Raw genomic sequence first — 18,092 nt, forward strand, 5'->3', positions numbered from 1 at the left:
GGGGGGCGGCGGGGCCTCTCCCCTCGGCCGTCTCCGGCGTCGCCGTGTGTCGGGGTGGCGGTGGAGGGGCCGCGTAGAGCCTCCGTCAGCCCTCTAAAGTGCCGCATGTAAAGCATCCTGGGTATTTAAGAAATATTGCAGTTTGATAATAAAATCGGAGGTATCTGCCTTTGTGACCACAACTTATTCTGCAATTTGATGTTTTTTTAGGTTCTAACTGAAAACAAAAGACCTCAGAGGAGGAAGCAAAGAGTTTTAAAGGTAACCGACGATTGCTTTAATATTTATCCCCTCCCATTTTCAGCAGCGTTTTCTTGTCATATAGATTAGGAAACCAAAGGGTTAATTTCTGGGAAGCGGCGCTTTCCAGCTATTCAGGAGATTAGCTAATTTTAAAAGCACAGAACATGTTCTTTTCTTCCTCTTTCTCTCCAGCATGTTGTATACATATTTGAATCTTTCTGCACAAGTCTGCAGACCAAAAAGTTCGCTTTCCATTGCATTGAAGGTTCACTTTAATTTCCTCTATTCCTAGTTTCATCCTTCCAAAGGTAACAGTTGAATGTTGGTGGGGTTTTTAGTATACAGATTTTATGGCATCTGAAATTTAATGCGAGAAGTCAATGTTATAACGCAAACCAAATTAACAGAAGTGGAAGTTTTATGCATACGTTGCTGTAGTTTTGATTTCCTTTTTTCTTTAAACTTCACAACACCTCAAGTGAAACTGAAAATTCTGTAAACTTACAACAGCCTTCAGTTTCACGTGGTAACACGTTTCTTCAAGATTTTTAAAATAGCTATCTTTTGTGATAAAAAAAGATTGGTGTTTCAAATGGAAATGTCTTAGTTTTTATAACAAAATACAGACTTACTACACTCATGGCTAATGTTTTTTAAAGTAACAGGTAGCACATTGCTATTGCATCTTTCAGTTAGTCTTCAGAATCTTTTGAATAGAAGTAAGTCATTAATTCTGTTGTTTCAAACATGTTGGAGGATGGATGGTGCAAGTAAGATGGATGGTACATGTAAGATGAAGCTAAGGAAAACATGGAAAAATATATGTTGTTAAACTTACTTTGTAGAACTATTCTCTTATAGCAGCTAAATGTAAATAAGAGAATTTGGTATTGTTTCAGTACATTAAAATTTCAGAAGTTATTGGACATAATGGATTTGATAAATGCTGTGTGTCCGTAGTGTAATTTTATTTGAAAACATCCCAATTTCTTATCAGTTTTGTCTTCACTGTTACATGTTACAGAAACTTGGTTAAAGGAGTTACAATTTTGTAAGACACAGAAAAGTTAAAAGTTAAGATTAAGCAAGGAGCAAATAACCTTATTTGACTTGCAAGTATGTCCAACCTCAAGGGTGTCTGTCTCTTCATGTGGGAGTAGTTGTGCAAACCACCTCCCTGTATGCTAACAATAATTGTGATTGTACAAGACTAGCAAGTGCTCTTTTTCTTTCATTAAATAAATAAATCCATTAAAAAATTAGCATTTTTCATTAAGTGATGGACATGCTTTTAATTACTCATTTTAATTACTGCTGCTCTTGTAACACAGCGCATAGGTGTATTTAGAATGAACAAATGCTAAAGTTTTATGTTTTGTGCGGTTAAGTTGATAGTAGCGTGCAAAATAAGGACTGTTTGTAAATGAGTCATTCAGTTTTGTAACACGTAATTGGTATGACACCTGTCGAAGCGTGAAAAATCTTTTTTTTGGTGATAGGCAGATATGTTGTATTAGGGTCTGTCTACAGTAGGGGTTCATAGTGGGTCTTCAGATTTTTCTCTTTGAGTTCATTTTACCACTGTTTCTGATTTGGTGGCAGGGCAGGTTGCTATGTAATATGACGCTGTCATTCCTCTCCATTCCAAAAAGCCTTCTGAAGAGTTTTTTTTTCCTTGACTCTTAAACGGAAAAGTTTGTCTGTTTTTGTGTGTGCATAGTATCATATGTTAGTCATTGGACTTGTGTTTATTTCTGGTTTGACTTTTCCTTTGCTGAATTGATTCTGCAGTGTTTCCTCTTTGGTTTTAGGTACTGTTCTTTGTGTTTTCTAGTATTTGTCTTTGTTTTGTGGTGCTGAAGTGTATTTTGTAAGAGTTTATTCACTTGCATGCACCAACTAAGGCATGGTACCCCTGAAGGCATCTCATGAAACCTCTAGGTTGGGGTTGGTGGGGTTTTCCTTTGTTTTTTAGCGGGGAGGAGGGAGGTTGGTCATCTTAAGTGACGTTTCATACCTCTGTCAGCTGCAGTAACCTTAGAAAAAGCGACATAATTTGCAGACTTCTTTACAAGGGCATTTTTAGAAATACGACGTTCTGGTGTATGACTCTAACCTGGCTTTTGTTATTGGTGGGACTGCCGTGTGAGGTGGTATTGTTGTATCTATTGAATTATAACTTCAGCCTTTAATTTAATGATTGGTAGTGATTGAGGGCATCTGACCAGTGACACTTTCAAGATTTTAACAGAATATTTCCTTCCCTCCCCCCCCTTTGTATTTTGCTTCAAATAGTATTGTAAACTTTCTTAGAGGAGGATTTGTAGTACTCTCTTCCAATAATACACGGAGTTAGTATTTCTCTAATCCTGCTAAGTTTTATAGATGTACATTTATTTACTTGGAGGGCTAGTGCTCTTTCTAATTGTGCTTCTTAGGACCAACATATTTATGAATTCTTCGGTACAGGGTGAAAGTAAGCAATGCTTTCCTGTTGAAAACAGGTTGGACAGATACAAACATTAAGGCTAAAAGTGATACATACTATTATACTGTACCTTTCGTTTACTATTTGTCATTTTCCACACTTGTGTTTTAACCAGTGACATCAAGATTTTAACAGAATATTTCCTTCCCTCCCCCCCCTTTGTATTTTGCTTCAAATAGTATTGTAAACTTTCTTAGAGGAGGATTTGTAGTACTCTCTTCCAATAATACACGGAGTTAGTATTTCTCTAATCCTGCTAAGTTTTATAGATGTACATTTATTTACTTGGAGGGCTAGTGCTCTTTCTAATTGTGCTTCTTAGGACCAACATATTTATGAATTCTTCGGTACAGGGTGAAAGTAAGCAATGCTTTCCTGTTGAAAACAGGTTGGACAGATACAAACATTAAGGCTAAAAGTGATACATACTATTATACTGTACCTTTCGTTTACTATTTGTCATTTTCCACACTTGTGTTTTAGTGCTCCTTTCTGGTTATTGTAGGAGGAGTCATTTAGGAAATTCTTCTGTGCCACAACTACTGTATTAGGTTCTCCATGTTTATTTTGAAAGAACATCTGAAATATTCATCACTTCTAGCACGCAAATGCTCACTGAAGAAAGAGTCTTTGTGAGTTCATAGTAATGGATACTAAGGAAGGAATATACTCATGGTTTTTCTTACCGTTTATATTGTGTGTTTTCCCCAGTTAAGCAGACAATTCTTTAATTTTATTCCTGATAACGGAAAGTCTATATAGAAGGGATTCATACTTAAAAATTAATTCGCCTGCATTTCAAAAGGCATATTATACACCCTGCTTCACTTACTATCGTTTTCCTTTTAGCCACTTAGCAGTGTTCTCACTCAATTTGGGCAGTGCAATGCACCTCTCCTTAACAGTGGGGAAATGTTTGCAGTCACCTGCGAGTTTATTAACACAGAGCTCAGAAGAATGGGACAGTTGAACATGGTATCATATTGTCAGGGAAATTACAGTTATCAAGTATAGACAGCAGTGGCACCAGTAAGGAAACCTCCCACAGGTCAAGATACAGATGATGAAGAAGTACAGTCCATGGTCTTTCTACTAGGTTCTGTGGAGCCAAGGCTACAGATGCTTGCTGCGTTGATGGAGATTTAAAAAAAGGAAAAAAAAAAAAAAAAGGAAGAGACTGTGGGAGAGATCCAGAATAATATATGCAGTGCTAAGTGAGTATTGTAACTGCATGCACATTCTTTGCTCTCCGACGGATTCTGTTTGCTTGCGTGTTTATGCATAAACACTATAATGGTATTCGTGTGTGCCAGAAAAGTGCGAACGATGCCTGCTAAACTCTGTAAAATCCATTCAGTTTAAGCCAAGCCAAAAGCCAGAGATGACTCAGTATCTAGAACTTTTGGGTTGGTTATAAACATCATATTAGGAACCAGTAAAATATTCATTTCCATCAAAACTACAAATATATACTTGAGCACTCTCTTAATTTTTCTCCTCCACACGTACAAAGCATAGTCTTTCTTATCAAAAACAACTTTAAAATATAAAGTTGGTTTGGCAGACCTGCTGTTGCCCTTTTTACGATGCAGTTTTAGTTTTGCTGCTCAAAGAAATTAAAAATACACTTTTTTTGTCAAGCTTAGATATGTGTTAACAAGAGTTAAGGGAAGTAACTGCTAATGTTCATGATAATGCTTTGAGTGAGCATGGATTGAACTGATTTTGAACATTTATTCTAAATGATGGTGTATGTTTTTAGTGCTAAATATCTGCCAGAATATTTAGCTGGAAGAAATTAAATTTTACTACTTTTTTCCCCCTTTAAAATAAGATATGAGCAAGTCAATGGATGGAAATGCACTGCAGTGGAATTTTATAAAGGAAGAAGACAGAATGGTGTAATATGAGTTGGACAGGATGTTGTCCAGAAAATACTTATCTTATTCTTTGTGTGTTTTAAAGGGACATTATCACCTTGGAACGTATTCCTTCAGTAAATACCAATTAAAATTGCTTTGAGTACTGGTTGAAAGCGTCTGCCTATTTTTTATGTGCCTTTTTGCTCCCTTTTTTTGATAGGGAGAGCTTACTTTTGGTATGTGAGTAGCCTACACAAATTAGTTAACTTTTATTTTTAAAAATAAATAAGTAACTTAGCTGTTAACTCAGTTTAAAAAAATCTAGCTATCATTTTTTGAAAGAAATGTTCTTCTAATTTTGATCTTTTTCAAGCTGGATATGTGTCTGTTTAAATGGGATTACATTTTTTTTTTGCTCTTGATAGGCTCATGCACCTCACTTGATGTGCGCAGGCATGATTACGGTTGTACTTCAGTAGCACACTTCCACATGCAGCCTTTCCAGCACTTCCACATGAATGCACTCATGTGAACACATGAAGCACTTCCATATTTTGTTTGTACAGTATTGCTAAGACTACTCATGTATGTAGACATTTTTTGAATGGAGGCCTAACAAAGAAGGCCTTTGTAAATGGTTTGTAAATTATTAATCTTACTCTAGTAATTTTCTAATTGTTAATTTTTCCAGCCAGTTTCTGGGGAAGTTGAAGCCTGTCCCTTGTGGACTTTTTCCTGTGGTGCAGAGTGAGCTGGGTAGAACGCAGAGACACTCTCCTTCCCTTGCCCCCCTGTTCCTGCAGAGCTCCCTTACGTCAGTGCTGCTCCCTTTCCCATCCACCTCTTTCTCGGGACCCCTGCGCTGCTTGCCCAGCAGCACTATCATGCTACTCTTTGCCCCTGCAAGCCAGCTCCCCAAAATGTCAAAGGAAGAAAGGGACACTGCCCTTAAGAGGAGGACAGGGAGGAGTAGGGTTTTCCATTTAACTCATTTGTTGCTGTAGCAGAGCAGTTGTGAGGATAGTGCCAGTCCTCCTCGGAATGGTGGAGGCAGAGGCACAATGAGGCTGGGAAGTGTCGAGTAAGGCGAGGCTGAACCTAGTGATTACAGTGGCTTTGGAGGGTTTTTGCACGTTTTGAATCACTATTTCTTTGTAGATCTTGACTCACCGTGTGTTTTAGTGCAGCGCTGGGTCTTCCACTTTAGTGGATTTAGAGGTGGAGCTCCTTAAAAAGGTAGAAAATGTGTTTGTGATCAAAAATGTCATAAAATAATCAGTAAAAGTAACATAATTTGTGGGAAGGAAGGAAAATGTACATGTGTAGCTGAAGGTCGGATGCATAGGTATATTGATACATTGCTTAGGTGTTCTTAGTGAAGTTACAGTATTATGAAATAAATACTGGTTTCCTCTTCCAGGTATGTAGTTTTGTTGATGATATTTGTATTTACTACTGAATTATGAGCTTTATTGAATACTTGTGCTTGCTGCATGTAATGTAGGCATTGAAGTAATTGAGATGGCGCTGCAAATTCCAGAAATCTGTTGTCAGTGTTTGCTGTCTGTCCATACGTTTATAAATAGTAATATCTAGAAAATGCTTTGAAAATGGGCACTACTTGTTTAGAATCTGATACCGTATTGCTAAGCAAGTTTGTTTATTGCTTTTGGTAACTGATGTGGGAGAAAATCAGTGAGAACCCCCAAACTTACTTGAGTGGCACCAGATTTTCACTTCTGTGGTTTTTTTCTTTCTGTGATATTATACTAAGATTTTTTTATATTTAGTGTTACTGAGTATGAGAAAGTTAATTTAGCAGATACTACTGCAGCAAACTTTCCCATTGACATTAGTAGGAGCCTTGCCTCTGTAAAGACCAAAAGATTTCTTTCCTACTAAAATAAATTTGTAATTATAGGATTTCATGTGGGAGGTAGGAAGAATCCATGCGTTCTTATAAAGGTATTTTCTTTTTAAATGTCAAATACATGAAACTTAACCAATATCAAGAAAAAAGAAAACAGGAATTACATATAAGGAACTAACAATAATCACTTTTCATTAACTTATGTAAAATTAGTATATAGAATATATTTGGCTGTCTTTATTGTCCTAACAGCTTTAGTATTAAGCCTTTTCAAATATTGGGATTTTTCAAGGCTGACTTAAAATTGAGTGGTGTGTGTCTTGACACTTGACTGTGAATTCCTTTCTCAATCAGTGTTTTCTTGGTGTTGTCTGTATTTAAAACTTGGCTCTATGTTTAATTTTCCTAAAATAAAGGTTTTGCTGAACTTGTGAATAAGAGGAAAAATTTCTGTGTTTAAAAATGTAAAGCATTTACTTTTGTGACAGATGATCACGGTCTGAATTTTGCAGTGGAAACACCACTCGTTGCAGTGCTGCTCCAGAATAACATTGCTGTTACTCCAGTGTGCGAGTGAAAGTTGGTACTCCTGTAAAGAGAAAGTGGAAGTTACATACAGTATAAATTCCATATTGAGCTTTATTTAAAACCATAGTTGTGCTAGCTCTGATAGAAGAGAAACATCATTTGCCATTTTTTAGGCTTTTTTCCTTATGAGAATAAGCAAAATATAGATGCAAAATCCTGAATAGTGTTGCAGCCTTGTAGCTTGGTGGCTTAAGTGATCGGCATGACTATTTTTCTTTCGTTTATCTGAATTACCTTTAGCTGTTCCTCTGATACATGTCTATCACCAACTTTTCTATTGCTAAAGAGTATTAGTTATTCCTTTTAGTCTTGTGGACCCTCATCAGCTTTAAAACCGGGCTAGAATATACCCATAATACAGATGTTTAAATTTGGAGAAGACTTGTATGTGACTTGTTGCAATGTGTAACTGGGACCTGCACTGGTATTTCAGAGTGACGGGAAAACAGGATATATGTGTGTGAGGGCTGATAAGCATTGTTAACTTACGGTGTTGTGTGTCCTTAGCAGATCTGGTCTGAGAGCAGCTACCAGCATGTAGCAACTTGTAAATAATATAATTGGTTGTACAACAGATGGTTAGGCACTTAAACTGGGTCCTAAATTAAGGAGCTGAATATCTGCCTGGTTAGATTATAGGAACTGAAAAGTTAAGTTACCTTGGCAGTTCAGATCTTTACTGAACTGAAACTGAAGGAAAATTATTAACTTATGTCAGTTTGGTTCACATATGGTAATGCCAGGCAAGATCATTGTGATCACTTGTTCTTGTCCTGAGAGGTTGGAAGACTGTATCAATTTATTTGGATTAAGCATCATGTTTTAAAAACACAGAACTTGAATTTGAAAATTCCAATGGATGAAAAGTGCATCAAAACACCTAACAAGATGCTTAAAAGATTCTTTACTCTTTCTCTGTCCCGCTGCAAAAATGTGCGCCGTAGTTCCAGTCCAGGCTTCTCTGGCCTTAACTAAAGTCATTGAGTCTTGTTATACTTTTGTCTGCTAGAACAAGGAGCCTTCTGTTAATCAGCTTTCTTTTCCACATAGACTTAGCCTCAGTTTGTGGCTTTTCAGTTTTCTTTGGTAAATTGCAGAGAGTGAGTAGAGAGTCAGCTTGAGGCTTTCACTTCAAGATGTTTCAAGCCCTCTTCAGCATATCAATGTATTGCTTGAATTGGGAGTGCCAGAAATGGATGCTTTATTCCACTAGCAGGTGCAAAAGTGCCAAGTACAGGATAGAAAGTGACCCGTCTTTTCCTAATTATATTGTTATTTATGCACCCAAGAATCTCACTAACCCTTTTGGCCATGAAGTTGCAATAGGAGTTTCTATAGTTACTGTGCAGTTGATTATTGACCATGTTAATGTCCTCCTTAAAGTCATTGCTTTCTAAGATACAAACCTGCATTTTGTAAATATAGTCCCACGTCTTTGTTGCTAAATACACAACTTCACCTTTAGCTGTATTGAAATGTGTGCTTGCAGTGGCTTGCCAGTTAATTTAGGAAGCATCATGTCTGATCTTTTCATTATTTGCTATTTTTCTATCGGTATTAATTTCACTGTTCTTTCAGGTCATTGCTAAAAATTATATGTAGCTGTGATCTGTTCCTTGAAGACCCTGTTACGAACACTGTGATCATTCTCCATTTACAGTTAAGGGCCAGGTGGTACTTTCTTAATGCTATGGTGATGGTTTCATAAATGAGTAGACCACAAGAGACATTAGCTAGGATGGATAAATTCAAAGACTGAATTTCTTTCATCTCTGCATTTGAGTTAAAGCACATTAGGGGAAGGTTGTATTAGGGAATACATATTGCTGCTGATTGTATCATTTGTCTTTTGTGGCTTAATTGAGTGCTATATTTTTCAGAGCTGCCAGCATCTCTTTGAGTGCTCAGTTTCAGTGTTGAAGACAAATGATTGAGTAATTCAAAACACCAGTAAAAAACAAACCAAACCAAACCCAAAAAACAAACAAAACAAAAACCACCAAGCAAGATGCTTGTTTATGTTTGCTTCTGTGGCAGAAAAAGTACTGTAATGTTTGGGGTTTTTTTTCTTTCTTAACACATCCACTTCTTGGGTGTCTGTGTAGGAGAATGGGATGTCCTTCACTCTGTATTTTTTCTTGCTCCTGTTTGTAGCTTTCACAACCTAGAGCTCAGGGTTGACGGAAACAATAATTTGAGTTTGTGGCTAACAGAACCTATTTTCAAGTAGTAATCCAATAAATACACTTCTCTGGGGGTCACCATTTTGAAGCCTTTGGGGCCAGAATTAGTATCCTGTAGTTTTTGATTTTGTTAGTAAGTGCATCCTTTAGGGTCTGATACTGTAGATCTTCTTTGTAAGTGGTCTCACTGAAGTTGTTACGCAAGGTGGGCAGGAGGACTGTGGTAATGGTGTAGGAGAGAAAATGAAGAGAACAAAGATGTAAAGACTTTGAGGCCATAATATACTAATTCCTCATGGGAAGACAAGATAAGGAACTTTTCTGGTGGGAAAGCTGCCTGGTGTTTGAAGAACATAGCAAAGAGGATATAAATGTAGATAAAAGGGAGATGAAACTGAGAAGGAGAGAGCTAAGCTGTAGCTTGGAGAGTGTTCTTTGCTGTTGTGGCTACGGATATGAAAAAAAAATACATCATCAACTAGAGCAGACTTTCTAGCTGTTATAAGATCCAGTGTGAAATGGTACCTGCTGTGATACTCAAGTTGGTGGCTTTGGGTGGATTTCATACTCAGGGTTCGGGGAGTTGGGAGTGAGGGGGATCCCTCCAGGAAAGCCCGGGCGTCCTGAGCGATCTCTGCCACGTGTCCCAGGTCGGGTAGCTTTCTCCAGATTTGCAGAACCTCTTGTTCCCCTGAGTTTCCATGTAAACCAGCCTCTCTGCTAAAACTTGTCTACATCATTTTGCCAAGAGTAGAGGTTATTTGCTTTGATTGCAATAGCTTCTAAAATGCAGAATTGTTACCTGTCCTGTCCCTCAGTGCCATCTGTGAATGTTGTTCTCTTGAGGAACAAAACATCTTGTATATGCAGGCTGTGTTACATTAATAAAGGGCCACAATCTGTTTCCTTGCATGAAGACCTATAGAATATGTGCCTTACCTGAGCTGCTGTGGAAGTGTGATATACTAAGAGGCTGTTTCATGTCCATGGTTGTTAGGCAAGTGTGGTGGTAATTGCGTTATGCCTCTGGTGAGGTTCATGGGAATATGCCCCAGCTTGCAGCATGGCCCCTACTCAGCTGTTCTCCTCTCTCTGCTGGTGGCCTGCTCGGAAACCCTGCTGAGGCTGCAGCCTTGGGCAGTAACTTACAGCGCATTGCTGTTGTCTGCATCACAGTAGTCAAACACGTGTGGTCTTAAATAGATGTTTATCCTTAAATGTATTATTGTATCTGCATTTATTTTGGAATGCAAAAAAACTTGGCTGTACTTAGAAGGTGGCCTATACTTTCCGTGGCATCCTGCCTTACATTCGTCTCTGTTCTAACCAGTGCATGGCTTTCTACATAGCACTCAGCATAAGCAACTGTTTCTCCACACCTGTGCTTTGTCTCCCTATCCCCTGCCCTGTCCATATCTTATCTCCTTATCCCTGTATGTTGGTCCTGTACAGTGCAGGTCCTGGATTCAGCTGAATTTCTGCATGTCCTGGGGAGCAGATGCTAGAGAGTAGGAATAAATTGCATAGGAGTAAATTGCTGCTGGTCAGCTGGCTGGTGCTTTCATATCTCTTGGTGAAGCAGTGACATCTGACAGTTGGACCATGAATAAAACACCCTGTTCAAATGTTAGATGAAGTATGTTTGGGTTTTTTTCCAAACAGTTTTTCTGAAAGAAAACTTCTGTTGTGGTATTTGAGCTCTGAGGAGCTGCCAGCTCTGTGCCAACGTGGAAGGGCCTGTGGGGCTGGCTACGTGGCTTTAGACACTGTGACAGGATCCAAACTTACCCATTGCACTGCAATGGAAAAGAGATGCAAAGTGCAAGCACTTCTCACCCACTCATCCTTTTATGTTGATGAATGTTGTGGCCTGAGAAGAACTGCCTTTCAGGTCATCCTGGTTATTGGCACAAGCTAGGAGGTGCAAGTATTTTTTTTAATCTGTTGGGTACTGTGCTCTTGTGGGGACCTGGGCAGAATTCTATAGGGAGGGCTAGTTAAGGGGACTTGGCATTGTTTATTGTGTAACTTGTCACGGCTTGCTTGTAGAGCCATTTTGTCAGTAGTTGATCTGGGCATCATCTGTTACTTCTGGTTTATGGGAGTAATTGTTTCTGGTTGTGTCCTTTAGTACAGTATGTGTTGTTACCACCTATAGAGGTTTGAAACGAGACATAAACCTATGGCTTCTGTTGTACAGAAGATGTGGAAATGTCTTTAGGGTTGCTTTAGCATTGTATTTTGATTGTGAATTGGTGAACTCTTTGCATTACCTCAGAGGCCTCTTGCGTTAAAAGAAAAGTTAATATTAAAGTCTGACCCTTTTTAGACTGGTGAAATGATTTGCTGTAACTGGCTTTCCGTATGTGCTGGAAGCATTAGCTCATGGAGTGAATTTTGTGTGTGTGTGTATATGTGTGTGTGTATATATGAGAGATAACGTCTGGTTGAAGTTTAAGTAATACAGCAATGGCTACAGCAGACTGTACTCTATGGTTCCTGTCCTAATAGCACTAACTACTGCAGAGTCTAAGCTTGAGCATGATTTGTTAGTGTTTTATGTCTCCAGATAGAGTAGTGCTGTCCTTAATGAGGAAGGGAGGAAATTACTTTTATCGATCCAGTTTATTCTTCAGCTTTTCATTACACTTGTATAAAGGATTTAGAAATCAATCAGATCAGACACGTGCTTAACTTCCATGAATTTTAAGACTCTTGCTTGGAATTGTGGTATCCTTCTCTATAGTTTTCACTACTTTTTTTTTTTTTTTTTTTTTTTGTCCTTTTTGAGGTTTTGAGGTAGAGATAGATTGCTCCTAGGTTGTTCATCTGCAAAAGGTTTTTGCTGAGCTGTTACTTTTGGTCTCCCAGACTTACATTGAGGAGAAGTATCAAATGACCTCTGCCCTGCTAGTATGTCTGCATTTCTTTATGTTGGGAAACAGTAATTTCACATATTAAACAAAAGGCCACTGGAAAGTCTGGTAAGAGAGGAAAAAGGTATTTTTTAGGATTCATTGCAGTTCAGTAACAGAAGAAAGAAAGCAACGTAGTGCTCAAAAGGAAGAGCGTTTGATTTAAAAAAAAAAAAGTCCAATTTTATGATAATATTTATTCGTTGTGTGGAAAAATAAAATATGGACCAAATCATGCCAATGATATGATTCATCTGGTTCTTCTTCATTGCATGTGGGCAGCTTTCAGTAATGTTAGTGGAAATTGTGATGTATGAGGAATAATTTTATTTTAAAAGTAATCCCATTTTACTGCTGAGATCACTGCGGTCTTTGGGGACACAGCACTGCACCTGTGCACTACTGGCAGATTAGGGAATATCCTCAGTATTTTTTAGTGTAGCAGTGCTTTTTGGTCAGATGAAAGTATTTTATTGAGGAACAACATAGTTAAGAGAAGTGTGATGACATTTTTGCACTTTTGAGTGCTGTCAGTGGACTCTGTGTCAGATCTTCTCATCTTTGCTGATCATGGATGAACCCTCCCCCTTCCCCCCACCTCTCATCGCTCTCAATTTACCAGACTTAGATTTTTTTTTTAAAATGTAGTGAGTTACACCCTCTTAAAAATGAAGGGAATACAAAAATGTGTTGTCGTGTTGAAAATGTACAAATGCTGGGGAATTATTTTCATCTATTTGCTTCTATCTCCTCAGCCTCCTAATTGTCTAATTAAATAATTTTTAATAACAATTTTACATAGTTGGGAAAACTTTTGGACTGATAGAGATCTTAAGATATACTTTCGCTGAAGAAAAAACAGCAATTTCATATCGTAGTTCTTTCTGAAGTTAAATTAAGATAATTGAAATTCAGCTTTTGCACAGGTACAGAATTGTGGGTTTTTACTTTTTCATGGTGGACCCTTAAAATATTTTCTGGTACGGTGCAGAGGCCTGTGTAATGCATTTACCCCTGCTAACAATAGAGCTGCTTAACTGCTTTTGTGGATCCCTTAGAAACTGCTCAGTGATCCCCTGAGTCTGTGGATCATTGATTGAAAATCACCAGGATCCAGAGGAGTTCAGGCTCACAGACCATTAGTCAGCATCTGTGTGTAATGAAAAAGCATTAAATAAGGTATCTTTCTTTCTTAATGTGATTTCCATCGGTTTGACTTAGCTGCGTAGGTGCTGGACATATTTTTATATAGCATTTCCATGAGAATTTATGATGCCTCTCATAATATCTAGGGCATTCTATGGCTTCCCGGTTTTGTGTTTTATCAGTCGGGAATCATTTGTGAGGTGAACACTGGGCTCCAGATGGAGCTGGGTCCGTATACGTTGTTTTGCCTGGGGGTTTCTGGCAGTTCCATCTCGATGGTTATGATTAATCATAAATCGATTTTGCATTTGTTCTTCTGAGTTATTTTCTCAGAGAAGTCCATGCACTTCAGTTGGTATGACCACAAAACCATGTCTGATTTAACTGAATGTTTTATATTAAACTGGGTGCTATTTTCTGGGAACTGCTAGGGGGTACTGTGCTAACGTATGGTTAATTAACCAGTTGTATTGCTTATATCTGATTTGAAAAGTAATACTAGTTTTCTTGTTAAGTAGAGCTTAAGGCTGCAAATTATTTACATAACTCTTAGATTAAGTACCAGCACTGTCTATTGTGACTTAAAATTATTTTTTTTAAAAGAACCTAATATAAATAGAAATCAAATTTGATTAACGTAATAAAAATTGGATTCCTGCCTTTATTGCTGTTTCTGCCTGAGTTCCTGCCTTATTTTTTTTTAAACTTAAATTGCATAACTCCTTACTTCATATCCATAATACTATCATAAGGCCCACATACATATTCTTCCCAGGACACAGTATTCTGACTCTATCTAGATTTTGACATTGCTTCAACCACATGAATTGATTAATATTAGTGAAGATGAATATTTTTAACCAAATATTAGAATTTAGAGTTTACTAAAATACTGTTAAGGATAGCTTACATGAGAGGCTGTTCAGAAACCTGGAAGTTACCATCTAAATATAGAAGCTAAACACAGTGATTAGAGGGTAACTTTCAGGTGAGCTAATGTTAATTGGCTTACTCTCCATTTCAGCTTAGGTTTTGTCATGTTTTAAGGACTTGAAACTAAGCCTGAAACCCAGCCATTCTTGCTAGAGTGTCCAGCCAAGTGTTGTATCAGTTTGTTGGTCTAGCCAAATCGGTATAATTATACCAAATTACTACTAAACTTTCTGTGGTACAAGCCTTTAGATTTCAGTCCTGCTTTGAACTCAAGGGAGACTTTCATCTGCTTATGCAAATTCATTAAAAATGGAATCCTTAGATGTGATTCTAAATGCTAACATCCTTTATCTGTTCATTCATTTCTTTAGTCTCCCACCACCACCACATGCACACACTTTCTTCCTCTGCCCACCCCCCCCTTACCATCTTAAATATAGAGCTAAACACAGTGATTAGAGGGTAACTTTCAGGTGAGCTAATGTTAATTGGCTTACTCTCCATTTCAGCTTAGGTTTTGTCATGTTTTAAGGACTTGAAACTAAGCCTGAAACCCAGCCATTCTTGCTAGAGTGTCCAGCCAAGTGTTGTATCAGTTTGTTGGTCTAGCCAAATCGGTATAATTATACCAAATTACTACTAAACTTTCTGTGGTACAAGCCTTTAGATTTCAGTCCTGCTTTGAACTCAAGGGAGACTTTCATCTGCTTATGCAAATTCATTAAAAATGGAATCCTTAGATGTGATTCTAAATGCTAACATCCTTTATCTGTTCATTCATTTCTTTAGTCTCCCACCACCACCACATGCACACACTTTCTTCCTCTGCCCACCCCCCCCAGTGGGGAAAAACAGCTGTAAATATGGATAGGGTCTTTAGGCTTTGGGGTTTTTTATGACTTCCTGGGTTTTTTTTCAACGTCTGTGCCTGTGCTTACTTAGGATATTCCTCATATCTGTCAAAGTAGGGTTTAATTGCTGTAAATCTTATGCTTATTTTTAATGTTTTTGAACAGCTGTTACAACAAATTTTTTATTTTTTATTTTATAGGCAAATTTAGAAAACAAACCAGTAAATGGCCGCAGACCAGAACTCATGGAATGCAGTATATGTGGTCATGGTGAAAAATATAGGGTGAAAACAAACCAAACAGTACCCATTGAAAATGTGCAGTCTAAGGAGAAAGAAAGAATGACAGGCTTAGAAGCAGAGAAGTGGGCACATAACGAGAAGCCATCTTTTGGTGTCCATGTCAACGGAGATATCCATGGAACTGTGACGGGCAACGAAGACTTGAAAAACGCTGAAGACAGTGAAAGGGCAGTGTCTCCCAGTCGGTTAGCTGAGCCAAAAAAATCATTTGCACAGACCATCAAAAATGGCATAAAAACCCTACATTATTCACCACCGGAAGCAGTTGCTTCGCTGAAAAAAGTATCCATAGAGGAAAGGACAGATTTGACAAGCAACTCCCATATGCAATGGATGAAGGGTACCAATCTGAATAACATAGTAAACACTCTGACGACTGGTGTTGGCTGTGTTCACCCAGCAAAACAAAGAAATATTTTAATGAAAGAGGAAAACTGCACTTGCAGCATCTTTGAGGATTCTGATAAGTCAATTTTGCAGACAGGTTCCATTTCGGATCTGCAAGAAAGCTTGTGTTGTCCTCCACTGCCTGAAGAGGAAGTGCATGTAGGGAAGGATGGCTTCAAAGTACCTAACACAGGGACACAGCATGAGGATTCTTCACTCCAGCCGACTTTCTTGTCCCTGATTAAAAACAGAAATTTAACTGTAGAGCAGGTTGTAGCTATTGAAGCTTTAACACGGTTATCTGAAGCCCCTTTAGAAACAACTTCACCAGCTAAAACTGAAAGGACTGAATGTACAGAAGAAACAACTTCCAACTTGCTCCATAGTTATAAAAGGGATATCTCATCCTCCTTTACATCTTCTGCATTAAAAGAAATCAAAGACACTTACTTACAGAATGAGCAACAGCTCTTGGCTCACTGTGCTCACTCGCAGAAGCAGCTCCCTAATAAGGCAGTGTTATACAATGGCCAAAGTTCAGTTTCTGAATTGCGTGATAAACCTGCCAATCTGGCTGGTGAGATGTATAAATTACAGTTATCCTCAAGAGATACCAAAACTTTATCTGACTTAACATCTAATGCAAAATCATTTTCAGGATATACTACCAAGAAAAATTACACTCATGATCCAGTCACCCTTGCACGGTATTGCAATGCTTCATGTAATGTCCAGCAAACAAGTAACAACTTGGACACTCTTGGCCAGTTAGAGCAAAAGCCAACCTGTAATGATTTGAACTTGGAAGCTAGTTCTTTAATCAAAGAAGGAGGAATTCACAGCCAGGATGAAGAGGATGTAGCTACACAACTAACTCAGCTTGCAGCGCTAATTGAATCAAACCAGGCAAATCCAGAGCAGAAGAATGACATAAAGGCATCACTGCTTAATCTAATATCACACGAGAGGCAGCCAAAATATAACCAAGATGTATTGCAGAAAAAAGAATCTGTATTTTTTCGGCATAATTATAGTTCCTTACTGTTAAAGCAAAAACAACCAACAAATAAAAAAGGAAATGCTGTACCATGGAAACCAAGACACAAAAAGAAGCCTCAAGAAGCACGCTATCAACAAAATAATCAAAACCAGCTAGAGCTGTTGTCATGCCAGCATAGTGAGTTACAGGACATTTGGATATCATCAAAACTGCACAAGCTTGGTCAAACCATGCCACAGGACTCCAGAATAGCTCCATCTGAAAAAAAATCTCCAAGAACCAAAGTACAGAGAGCACTAAATCAAAATACTTTAGCATCACAAGAAAAACCTAGGTTATTTCTTCCGCAAACGCAGATAAAATTCCATAGATGTTTACCTGAGGTACCACAAGAGAAAAAAAAAGACAGGTTGTTTGGCTCTGAAGTGGTGAATGAGCAAATCAAAACTGCAGGCTCCAGTGACCCACTAGGCATTGATCCACTGAAAAATGAAGTTGTTGCACGTAACCAATATAGTGACCTGTCCTGTAATCCTCTGGCTGTTTCACAGTTGAAAACAGCATCGTTATTGAACAGACCAAGTGAAAACCTACAGATGTTTACACAAAAATGTAATTCTCAGGTACAGCAAACAGTGAATGTCAGTCAGACGCATCCTTTGCCTCAAACTTTTAATCAGTTTAACCTGAGAGCTAACGAAATGCATAGTGAAGACAAAACCTACGTTCAGCAGGGTGCTGTCGAAAAACAAGTAGATCCAAAGTCGCAGGTGCTGCCTGTTCCCTGTGGTGGGGCCCAGGTACCAGGTTCTGTTGAAGCTCTCAGGAATATGGAGTGTGCGGGCGAAGTGACCGTTCTGACGTCAACCAGTTTGGGTACTGACCACCCACAGAGCACAGGTGACTCAGGGTGTTCTCCAGCAAAAAACACGCTCAGCAGTTTCCTTGAATCACCTATGAAGTTTCTTGATACCCCTACAAAAAATTTAATAGATACACCTACAAAAAAAGGACAATCTGAATTGCCAACTTGTGACTGTGTTGGTAAGTCTTTTTGCTAACTCTTGCCTGTACCTTTCAGATGGAGGTGTGTTTATGTTGCTTCCTTTAATGTGAGGAAGTGTACTTGACACTTACTTAGCTATTTCAAAAGGATCAGTGTTTTGCCATTAGGAAATTGGAGAAAATTATTTTTTCCCTTTCTGTAACATTTGCCTGGTGTTCTTTGGGCCTGCAAAGCACAGCAGAATTAAGTATTTTTGGTATTGCAACTGGCGGGTTTAAATTCTCTACTTAAATTTAAACCCAGGAGGAAAAGGAGTTT

General features: G+C 38.3%; 1 protein-coding gene across 1 annotated transcript in view; it reads left to right on the top strand.

Moving 5' to 3' along the window:
* The window catches only part of TET1 (tet methylcytosine dioxygenase 1), an 81,424-nt gene that overhangs the window by 25,996 nt on the left and 37,336 nt on the right, over window positions 1-18,092 (top strand). Inside the window, exons 5-6 of the mRNA XM_009290536.2 lie at window positions 211-261; window positions 15,280-17,812. Of these exons, the coding sequence (XP_009288811.1) occupies window positions 211-261; window positions 15,280-17,812 (2,584 nt within the window). The remainder of the gene's footprint in view (window positions 1-210; window positions 262-15,279; window positions 17,813-18,092) is intronic.

The sequence above is a fragment of the Aptenodytes forsteri genome, unplaced genomic scaffold (genome assembly GCF_000699145.1).
Source record: "Aptenodytes forsteri isolate BGI_AS27 unplaced genomic scaffold, ASM69914v1 Scaffold349, whole genome shotgun sequence".
Lineage (NCBI taxonomy): Eukaryota > Metazoa > Chordata > Aves > Sphenisciformes > Spheniscidae > Aptenodytes > Aptenodytes forsteri.